The sequence below is a fragment of the Podarcis melisellensis genome (assembly GCF_964234715.1).
Source record: "Podarcis melisellensis genome assembly, chromosome: 5".
Lineage (NCBI taxonomy): Eukaryota > Metazoa > Chordata > Lepidosauria > Squamata > Lacertidae > Podarcis > Podarcis melisellensis.
In genome coordinates, this window is record NC_138537.1 from 3,907,601 (window position 1) to 3,919,402 (window position 11,802).

Below are 11,802 nucleotides of genomic sequence, written 5' to 3' on the forward strand. Positions count from 1 at the left end.
CTCTCTCTCTCTCTCTCTCTCATACACACACACACACACACACACACACAGTGTTGGACCTGGGACAGGCATGTGGTGCCTCCTGTTGGGTTTGTGTTGTAGCAGTAATAAAGAGAAAGGTGTTTGCACGGTCCTATGTAGAAATACTTACCTTTTGAGAGGGCAGATAAGATCCCTTTTTAAAGCTGTTCTCTAAAGGTAGCATCTTGCATAGAGCCACATTCCCCTTCTGCCGTGCCCGCATGCCCATGTTTAGCTAAGTGGTTTAGTGGGCACAGTGCGACAGAAACACATTTTGGGGTTGATGTGCTTTGCACCCTCACAACCATCCACCACCTCTGCCGGGAGAAAAGTGAAAAGTCCAAAAATTGCAAACTTTTTTTTTAAAAAATGAAAATGAAACGTGTTGCATGATGGTACACTGGTTTACCTATGCAGGATACTACACTCAGAGACCAACTTTGCATTCCCAACCAAAAATGGGTGCACTTTCGGGGTGTTTTCCATGCACCACACTCCCAGTTTAAATAACACCCCTTCCTGAAAAATGAAGGCCTGATTGTGCCAGTATGTTTTATGGCTGTTTTCTTCCAACTGAACAGCAATATAAGAATAGAGGTAAGAACACTGAAGGACCCTTTTGTGAGAAATGGATGACCCTGGGCTTTCTTGTCTACTTCATGGATTCTTGCATGACTGATGACTGACGCTAATTTTTTTCTGTCTGTTTTCCCTTCCTGCTCACACTTTGGACAGGACAAACTCTGTTCCCCTTCTGACATTCTCCAGCTAAACCTCAGCATTAAAAGGACAGTAGAATCTCTTCTTTCTCTGGGGGCAGATTCAGAAGAACCGAATCTTGTCTCCCTTTCCACCCAGCTGTGTGGCTTTGCGGCATTTTACTGTGCTCTGATGCTAATGCTCTGTGTGTTCTATCGCTGGGTCTTTTTCCTCTAGCTAAAGCTCAAGGGTGCCATGGACTTAACTCCAGCTCTTCCAAGCGGTTGGTAAACGGTCTGTGTTTCAGTCGAGAATTTTGTATGTGTACGTTGTTCCTGATCCACCAGCAATCTGCTCTGTGTGATGTGAAAAACTCTCTTGCTGATAATGACCTAGTCAGGCAGAATTTGCTGTTAGATAAGTGAAAGCTCCCTTACCTTGTGTGGCTGGAATACTTTATGCAAAACAGAAGGGGGGTTACACTTTGTAGAAATCTATTTTAATTGCACAACGGTGGATATTTTTGTAGAACAGGAAGTTCACCCACTTCCTCTGGGAGGGAGGGTTGGCAGAGACAGTGATAGACATTTGATTCTTGGAACTCATGGAACACTTGAAAAACCGGGATACAGTGTTGAAGGGAGACACTCCCTCACCATAAGATTTTTCCATCCTGACCTCCTTTGGTTTCTTAAGGATTAAACAAACAATGAAATGCATCTTCACCTTTTTCTCCAAGTGCTAGGAATATCACCATCGTTTTTAAAACAAAAAGTAGCGATTGTTCAGGATTCCTCAGAAACCTCAAGCCTAAGCATCGGAGGCCTTATTTTCAAGCAGTGCAGATGGGCAATATTCCTTCCTGTCTCTGAGGCACCGCTAGATTTGCAGAGCAGGCTGTGTTGCACAGCAGAATGTGGAGATTGCAGGTTTTTACAGCCAATGCAGGTTTTATTACAGTGGCATTATCCACCCAAATAGCAGTTTGCACTGATGGTCTACGATGCAGGAGGGGCTCATGAAAAATGGCTTCTCGTCTTCTTAGACCAGAAAATCCACAGCATGCCATTTTTTTCTAGTGATCTCTACTCTATTTAGAATATTTACACAAGTTCCTCTTTGCTGTTACATTGCTCAGTCTGAGCAAACCGCTAGTGTGAGCAAATATCTGTACCAGCAAGTCTGCTACCTTAATCCTGTCTGCACCAGCTGTTAGTGTTTTCTTCAGCTACTGGTGATGTGTAGCACTGGGAAAATCCAACCCTTTGCCTTGCGTTTCCTCACCTCCTTCTGGGCTCACGTTCATATTTGCACACATGTGTGCCAATGTCACAAATGTATTGACTTGTTTATTTCACCGTTAGGATTTCTCAGTTGATCTCTGCTGTCACAAAGAATTTAAGAGTGAGAGGCCTTCGACTTTCTAGCAAATGCACATGAACAAGTTGTTGAAATCCTCAGCTTTAATACCAGTCCTGTAGCTTTCCAATAAATAGTGACAGCACTTTTAAGGAGCAGCGCCTTATCTGAAATACCGTTCACACTGTTATTGATTAATTAGGTGCTTTCATGTTTATAGACATACTCAGAACAATGTGTAACAGTGTTCAGCAAGCTGGACACTTCCCATTTGGGGCTGGTGGCATTTGTCCTTCTTGTGGTTTGGTGAAGCTGGGGTCCAAATATTTCAGCTGGTGCTCAGCCTTGAAAGGGTCTAGTGGGGTAATAAAACCAGGGATGGAGAAAGTAAGTAATTTAACCCACTGAAACTCTAGCCCCTGGAAGCCCTGCTCAGTCTGGCTTCTAAGATTTTGCCAGACAGTTGCCTGCTCCCACCTCCCAGTTTAACAGCTCCCTCTCTCCATGGATGGAGCACCGAGGCTTCGTTCCACCACCTTCAGCCAGCCTTACAGAATGGCTTCTTGGCTCGTCTTGTTTTGTGTAGCTCAGGTACCAGCCGGGTTGATGCTTCAGTCTTTCTTGCCTATCCATGCACTCTGCTCCTGCCTTTCTCAGGGAGACCTTTGCTCTTAACGTGGATCTCAAAGCACAAGCGTTTGCCCTTCTGCCTTGCGGAGGTGTACCATTGGAATTGCCTCAGCCTGGCAGTCATCAGTTCACACGTTTTAGGATTTGTCCTGCTCCGGTTGGCTGGGAGCCAAAAGCTCCACAAAGCAAGAACAAACTCAGTTATGTTTTTAAGAATGTGCACATTTAAGTACTGCTGTAACCAAATACAAAGTAGGGGGACATCTTAGGCCTAGAATGAGTGTCAGAGCAGCAAGTTGCTCTCCGTATGTGAAAATAAGAATATGAAAGTTGAACACATGCAGTTAGGCTCATGAACAGACACATCATGCTCTAACCTTGTTGCATGCGTTGGAATAGCTTTTGAATTGGCCTCTTCTGTCAATTAATGACTGGCCAAAGTGCTTTATGACTGTTGATTCCTAAATGGGAAGGCTCCTAGCAAGCAGAACTCCTGCCTTTCTAGAAGACAGTGTTACCGAAAGACCTTTCTCCACTTTGAATGAATGAGTATTATTTTTGCACTCATCCTCCTTGTCTCAAAATGTTTGGTCCAATACTGCAGGTGTAGCTATGATTATATCTGGCCTCTGCTCACTTTAGGCTAACCTGAGTTAGGTCTGGGTTTTGTTTTTGTTTTTTTACCTTTTTCTGATCCCCTTTAGTCCATGTTTATAGTGGCATTTTGCTGGATTCAGGTAGCGTTGGGGCTGAGTGCCTGGTTTGCCTGCTCTGCTTGCCAGAAATCCCAAGCTTTCTGCATGTCATTGTGTATGTGGAGGAGGCTATCATAGTCACACCAGGTGTGCTGATAGACCACTAAAAGTGCAGGTGCCAAAGCAGGAATGTGTGGGGGATTCAGTGTCGTTCTGTTACAGGTGTTCCACCTGTGCAAGCCTATCAGCTTGTCAGATGGAACTATGCCTCCTCCCTCCTCCACAATGTTCTGGGAGTCTCCAGACCCCCCCTTAAGCCAATTTTAGGGGACGGGTGGGGGGAGTGAGGAGGCGAAGGAACCCCATGACTCAGGCTTCGGCTGACAGGGTTCATTAGGTGACTTCTGTCTTCTGCGATGAAAAGAATTAAAATTCTGCACCCAGAATTCTGCAACCTGTATAAAATTGTGTGGATTGGAGAGGCTTGCGTAATCTATTCTGGTTTTGCCAGCCATGGGGAAAGGCAGTGGTTTGTACATGGCACTGATGTCTCGCTGACTGAAATCTTACTCGGCCACCTTCAGAGATTTCCAGCAGTCATTTCCCAAAATGTACATCAAGCATATCTTCACAGCCATAAGGGCTAGCAACCTTTTTAAAAAAAATAAAAAGACACGTTTCTCAAGCAGATGTATTCTTTGCTCCTGCAAGAGTTGCAACACGTGCAGTGAGTGCATGCGTCCAGTTTTTGCAAACCACCTGATTGCTGAGATAATCCCTGCTATTCCCTGCTATTCCAAAGGGGTTGTCAGGATTTTCACGGGTGGGCCAGCCCACGCAGAACAGTTTTGCATTGAAGCCACCATGCGGCCTTTGCCAACCTGGTGCCCTCCAGATGTTTTGGATTACAACTCGCATCAGTCGCAGCCAGCACAGCTGAAGGGTAGCAGTTTGGTGAAGGCTGCAGAAGAGCATTGTATCTTCTTTTTTAAAGAGGGATGGTGATGCTCCCATACCTTTTAAAATGGTGCCCTTGACCGTCGATCAGCCAGGATGCTGGTGTTTCAGCTTTAGCCAGCTGAATCACAGCATTTCCCCACAATGAGCTCTTACGTTTTGTGCAATAATCACAGAGCTAGAGGCTCTAAATGTCACGAGCGTTTGGGGTCCCTCCCCGCAAATTCTGCTCTCAGTCGCCTCCTATGTGGCACAGCCATCAAGCCTCTTCCACTACCGCCTTTAAGAGTTTCCTGGGTGCCCATTTCCCCCCACAATGCCTTCCTTTTGCCCCTTCCTAGACTGGGCGGCATCTGCTTAGCAACTGTCACCTGGGCCCTGGGGCTAACGCCTCACCTGTCAGGCTGGGGGACTCAAGAGTGGCTTGAGTTTTACACCTGACAGTTACCCGTATTTTTCGTCCTATAGGATGCACTTTTCCCCCTCCAAAAATGAAGGGGAAATGTGTGTGCGTCCTATGGGGTGAATGCAGGCTTTCCCTCTCGCTCTCCAGGCTTCAGGAAGCTATCTGTAAGCCTTGGGAGCCTGCGGGATTTCCCGCCGGGCTCCCAAGGCTTGCGGACAGCAGCCCGAAACCCGGGGAGCACAGCGGAGTGCGCCCCAGGCTTCGGGCAGATATCCGCAAGCCTGGGGAGACCAGCGGGAGTTCCCGCAGGCTCCCAAGGCTTGCAGATAGCAGCCTGTTCTGGGGTCGGGGGAAGCTTGGGCTTCCCCAGCCCCGCGCCTGGGGGGGGGGCGGAAATAATTTTTTTTCTTTATTCCCCCCCCCCAAAAAAAACAAAAACTAGGTGTGCCCTATAGGGCGAAAAATATGGTATAAAGCAGGTTGTGTCCTTCAAAAGCTGATACCTCAGTAAATGTTAGTCTCTAAGGTGCTCATGCACTTTCTGCTGCTACAGACTAATGCCCCTGCTCTTCTGGGGTGTGTGTGTTTGTGTGTGTATTTGACCGCAGACCTGCAGTGTGTTCTCAGAGGAGTCCCACAACTTGCCTCTTGACCGCTCAGAAATAGCAGTTTCACAGGCGAGCAAGGAATAGGGGGTAAAGGAGTCGACCCTGAATTAGTCAAGGAAACAGAGCACCTCAGTTACGTGGATAAATGCGTGTTGGAACACTGTAGTTTGTATATTTTTTTAAAGCTGTTTCTACTGGGGGTAGTTTTAGGAATATTTTAAAAGAAATGAGTGCCTGTGAAAATAAATGGGCTGCTCAGTGAAACTGACTTTCTTAGTTGTGAGTTGATTGAAGGGAGTGGGGAGATGTTGCCATGCCGGAAATGCGTAAAGAAAAGCATTCCAAACTCTTGTATTGACTCCCCTCCAGTCTCCCTTGCTTGTTTAGCCATCATCTTTAAACAGGTATTAATTAGTGTGTGAGAAAGGGTTATTTTTCAAAAATTCCTGCCATCTCTCCTCATTCACATGTTATGCAAACGAAAAGTGCTTCTCTGGCTTGTACTCTTTGTACCAGGTTTTGCATATAAAGTGTACGTCTAATACCATCCGACTTCTGAAAAAAAGACTTCCTCTTCCCCTTCATGTTCACCTTTATAATTCTCCTTTTATATATGTGTGTGTCTTGTTTGCGGGGGACGGGGGTGGGGCTGATTGTGGGTTGCTTTCTTTTTTAACATGTTGATTAAATAAAGTTCCTGTCCTGGAGTCTGGCTGGCTTGTTGTTCACTGTGTCACACATGCAGCTGTTTGTCCGTTCCAGCGGTGGGCAGCTCAGAGATGTGTTTCCTTAGGAATGCATCCTGAAAAGAAGGCTGGCATGCATGCCACATGCCACATTTGCACGTCACTTCCATGTTCATAAAGTACCAAACTACATATTGCATTTCTGCCGGGATAATATTGCTGCCCAGTGATCGCCTTCAGCTTTAAAAAAGAACCAGACATTTGATTGCTGGGGGGTGGGCAGATGGACAAATACAGTATTGTCATACTGGCTGATAAATTGTGTGCATTAGAAACCAGAGTGGTTGCATTTTTCATCCTTTAGTGCTTGGGACCGTTGCGTTTCTCAGGTGTAACCTCGAAGGTCCCAAAATGAAAGTTAAGATCCTGATAAAACCCCACAGTTCTCCCGCCAAAAGGCATACTGAGAGCCAGCTTCTTAACTGCTGCCACAGCTGAGAGGCTTGAACATGTGAAGCTGCCTGGGTTCTAATTCAGAGCACTGGTCCGTGTTAAGCCGGCTCTACCTGGGCTGAGCAGCAGAGAAGAGGCTCCTTTAGAAGTAGAAATGCAATGGGCTGGACGTGGGACTTTTTTGCATGCAGACCATGAGCTCCACTGCTGAGCCGCACCACTCTCTCATTTTATAACATTCCATTTTTGACACATGTACACACACACACATTTGCTTTGATTTAGTTTCCTTTTTTTTGCGTTGTTTTAGTTTTCATCCCTTTTTTTTCCTTTATGTCTTTTTTGTGTTTTCCCATGTAGGAGCGATTATGTTTGCCTCTGCACATATTAGAAGAGAGAGGGTTGACGCGAGTGGCAGAGACTGTACAGGCACTTCTGGAGCGCGCCCCCCCAAAACAGCAGCACCACCACCAGCAGCAACAGCAGCAGCAGCAGCAGCAGAATCAGCTGGCTGCTGTGTAGTGACCCCTCGAGACCTTGTTGCTATGTCCTTGGCCAAGCCGAAGAATGCCCAGACTTGACTGCTGGGGCAGCGTGTCCAGACACAGGCAACCTTGCGTTCGAAGGAGGAAATCTGTATCCGGGATTCCTGAAGGGAATAATTTTTGCTTCATTTCTCCACTTTTTTTGGAGGTCACAAAAGTTTCCATTGAACTTAAAGAGAAAAGAGTTATTTGTAAAGTGAGTTTTGCCTGCACACGTGGGAGGGAACCAGGGGCAGATTTCACCTCCTCTCTGATTCATTTCTCAATAAGGTCACAGTAGAATTGGGGCAGCGGGTGGGAGCCTTTGAAACTACCCCCACCCCCCGAAAAACACCATATGTTTAAAAAACTCTGGGGTGGCTAGTATGTCGTATTCAGATAGGAAATATCTTTTGGTTTTTTTTGCAATGCTCTCATTCGTTTCAGCACACAGGGCATTTCTTGTGGATTAGACCCACCTGAACACACACATACTCCTCAGCCAGGACTTTGGAAGCGTACATCTAAGAGTTAGGTTCTGTTCAACATCACTCCTATTGGACGTATGTATAGGAATACTTTTTCACACAGGTTCTCCCTCTGGCATTTTGTGCAAGAAATTAATTGTAGCATCCATCTACTCGTAACTTGGTAACTCGCGGTTTCCTGAAAGAGCGATTCCTGGTACGACTTTTAATTTTCATTGTCAAATCATCCTACAAAGAAACTGCAGTTTGGAGGTAAAATAGCAGGGCCCTTGACCTGTGCTTTTCAAAAATGATCTGTTAACTGGGTAGGAAAGTGGATTATTGAAGTAAACGGAGACCAGTGGCTCTGTTGCAGAAAGAGAAAAAAGTGCTCTTTGGTGGATTTGAAAGAACAGCTTTTAAGGGTAATTCTTTTCATGAAGTTAATCCAGGATTTCTTTTTCTGCGTTCTTCTGCCATCTACCCTTCCCCTTTAGTCATTGCTTCTCTCATGTGTTCAAAACCTGTAGCTTTGGAAAGTGTGCAAGGGCAGATGAAAACCATGTTAGCAGTTTCTGAAGACTGGATCTGCCCAGCAAGCACCGTAAAAATGAGCTGAGAAGTGCAGACTGGCAGTTGTGCAGTTCCTGCGTCTTCCCTCCTGTTGCCTTATCATGGGCAATTTGAGGTTCATGTCTTGTTTCTCCAACTGGAATGCCTTTCAGACACTTATCTCCTCCCCCTGATGCTAACAGATTTCCAGGTGGAGCCAGCTGTGGGAATTGGTGGTCATGTACTGAAGCATTATGCCGATTCTGTGACTGAGAAGGACCGTAGGGAGGGAGCTGGGTAATCAGAATGCAGAAGCAAACCATGTCATCATGTAGGTGAGCAATATTTGGGCAGCAGGGAGCAAGCCTGTGTGCTGGCTTCAGAGCCACACCCTATAGCCCCTTGCAGTATCACAGAGGATGTTTTTTTTGGGGGGGACTTGGGGGCAGCGAAATCTTTGGCTGCCTCCGTGCAGCATGTTCTCTTGTGGCGCCCATGCAAGACACTGCTCTCAGCAGTGATTCCTGGGGAAGAGAGGCCCTTGTAGCCTGTATGCGAGGTTCACAAAATAAAGCAGAAAACACTGAATGTAACGACGGAGGGCAGGAGGAGGTGATAGAATAGTTCAGCTGAGATGTGTAGACAATGGATTTTGAGGAATCTGGAAAAGAACCTCAGGCTGGCTGTGTTTTTGCTTTTGGCATGCATTTCCTCTCCCCAAGTGTCCGGGTGGCGCTGTGCTGAAACATACCACAAATGTCATTTTCCTGTTGGTTTCCCTGGGCTTTAGGTGGACATCGCCCTTTTTGCCATTCTCACACTCCTTCTGCAATCACTCCATTTCTATTTTGATGCCCTTCCTGCTTAATTTTGCCTTGCTAGGCTCTCGTGTCCTTGCAGGCTGCTTAGTTCCTTTTTGCTTCATGACCCTTGGCTCCCAACTGTCCTCTGAAACACATGAAGAATGTTTTTAGCAAAACAGTAGCATGTGGTTGAAGCAGCAGTTTTCTTCTAGCTCGGATGGCCTCAAGGCCTGCAGGTGCTGGACCGGCTACAGGGCTGCCTGCCTCTTTGCTGATGCTGGGTGTGCCGTGTTTTGTGGGTGCGGTGTTGCCGGCCAGAAGCAGTTCTTGAGGAACTACATCAGATGCAATAGCAGCATTGAAAGCCCTCTCCCAGTTTCCTTTGTGTTTCCGTTTGCCACCTCGCGGACCTCTGATTCAGATGCTTCACCAGTTCTGCTGCTGTGCCTGCCTCACCAATTCTCATCCACTTGTTTCGTACACATCTCTGGGTTTTCTGTTATTTATGCAAGCAGGACCGTCTCAAAGTGGAGGGAAGCAAACTTAGCATAGCGAGGTGGGTAAGAGAGGAGAGATATCATGAAGGTTAGTCTTTCACTCCCACACCTTTTTCTCTTTTTTTTTAACATATAACAGTTTGGAGGCTTCAGCTCAGTTACCAAAAATTAGCAAGTTCATCACCGTATACTGTAAAAACATCTTCTACCATGTCAAGGTCAATCCTTTACCCAGGCAGCTCAGTCTGTCTATTACGGTGGGTTGAGAAACGGTATTTCCTGCAGCCCGGTTGTGTAGGTCACCTTTTAACTGCAGGAGAAAAGCAGCAACGTTTGGTAGTGCGGCTGAAGCTCCCAGCCCATTCCAGCAGGACACATGCAAGTGGTTGGCCGAAGCCCTTAAGGGCCAGAAATTCTTAGCATGCTTTGCGAGAGGACCCAGAAAGGACTGCATCCTACCAAAGACATGCAGCTGCCCTTGTGTGGGGCTGCAGTGGGCCTGCTGGTAAGCTGGGGGCTCTTCTGCCTGGGCAGTCAGTAATGCCCAGGGGTATAACCGCCAGGAAATAATTAAGCACAATACGGTGGTATTGCCTCCCACGCAAATCACCACCTATGACCAGGGCTAAAGCACATGACATGCTTTTTAAAAAAACGAATACAAATGCTCTGTTTTGTGTCGCTGCGTCATTTTGTCTCTTCACTTTATTATAATCTCACGATGGCAAGAGTTCCATGAATGGACATTAACAGCGTGAAGGAAATCCAGGTCCTTTCAGCCGATGGCATGTTTTATGTATTATACCAAAAAAGAAAAACCACTTGAGTTTTCTGTTGCTAGTTTTAAATGGCTTGGGAATTTTTGTGTTTTGTTATATTTATGTGCAATTTTTTCCTTGTATTCAGTGCAAAAGGTTTTTTTGTTTTTTTTTAAGAAAAGTGTATAGAATTCTATTTTGTGTGTTGAAGCAACAATAGATGGCTGTCCTCTTCTGGGGAATATCAGTGCAAGAGATCCCCCATTCCGGAGATGGTGCTTGCTGTTGGGTTCCTATAAATCCTTCTGTTTTTGTTACCTGTCCACAAGCAGTCCCAGGCAAACGTGACTATTCTGAGAATCAGGTGGTTTTCCATTCCAGAACTGGCACTTTTATTTCCATCTTGCAAGGGGCATCATTCATTCAAGGCTGCTCCAGCAAAGGATTGTGCTGTTTGCATATTTTGGTCTCTATTTCCTCCAACAGTGCAAAGTAAGCTTGAAAACTTTATACAACCCCCTCCCCCCTTTGATATTTGGGGAACTATAGATGTTGCGTGCACAATCATTTTATCCCAAATGAAGCTGGTTGTCTGAAAGGACCCAGTGAACAATAATTTATGCAGCACACTCAGTGGGCAAGCTAGATCTCTCCTGCTTGTCCCGTGAACACTGGCTATGGAGTCCATCCGTCATCCAGTGTTGGCTCCTCCCTTCGGACAGGCTTTCCCAAACTTGGGTCTCCAGCTAGTTTTGGACTACAGCTCTCATCATCCCCAACCACTGGCCCTGCTAGCTACGGATGATGGGACTTAAAGTCCAAAAACAGCTGGAGACCCAAGTTTGGGAAACCCTGTGTTAGGGTAAGTGGGGCACTGCCCCACCAACCTCTCTGCTTTCTTGTATCCACTAAGGGGTGGCTGGGCATTTCACTGTATCTGTCCCCCCCCCTACAGTTGGCCTGTCTGCCTCCCACCCTGCCAGTCCCAATGGGCACCAAAACACACTGTATTAAGTAGACCTTGTCCAGCTTTCTGATTCCTACCACATAGTGACATTAAGATGGGGGTCAAAACTAATTTGCTCCATGGAAGGCAAACTCACCTTGTTGCTCTGAGTAGCCCCTGCAAGTTCTTGCTGGAGCAGGCCCAATAGCCTCTGCCTGTCCTAGGGATGGATTGCAGTGTCACCTCTGGGTAGATGGGGAGTATCTTGTCTTCCTTTTCGTTGCTGGTTAATCAGAGAGGGCAGACTTCTGGCGCAGTTCATTAAATGTGCCCAAGAGAACAGCTTCTTGCCAACTCTCCTCTGTGAGGGCTTGTGCAGGAGCTTTTCCTGACAAATCTCTGCCACAAAATATTTAAAGGAATCTTTCCATGACGGTTCAGTAATGTCTGGTGCTATTATGTCTTGGAATGGTTCTTTTAATTTTGTTTTTTGGGCAGTGGGAGGGATATCCTGTAAATTTGGGTGGGGTTTTTTTTTCCTTAAGCATGTTTTGCAGAAGATTTAAAAGCCTCCATTTTCAATGCACTCCAGCTCTCACATATTCATTCTCCTCTAGGCTGGCACTGGGCAGAAAGCCCAGAGGATAAAGACTTCACTCTTGTTGTTTCTCCAGACTGTAAACGTGTAATTAGTAGTATAGCTAAAGGATTTTTTAAGAAGTTCTTTCCTGTATTTGTATG

The 11,802-nt window shown here is 46.2% G+C and overlaps 1 protein-coding gene across 1 annotated transcript in view; it reads left to right on the forward strand.

The window, feature by feature from the left end:
- The window catches only part of LRCH3 (leucine rich repeats and calponin homology domain containing 3), a gene marked incomplete at its 5' end in the record, with an annotated part of 83,005 nt that extends 78,188 nt beyond the window's left edge, over positions 1-4,817 (forward strand). The window contains one exon of the mRNA XM_081910923.1: positions 757-4,817. Coding sequence (XP_081767049.1) covers positions 757-957 — 201 coding nt within the window. The 3' untranslated portion in view covers positions 958-4,817. The remainder of the gene's footprint in view (positions 1-756) is intronic.
- Between the last annotated feature and the right edge of the window lie 6,985 nt (positions 4,818-11,802).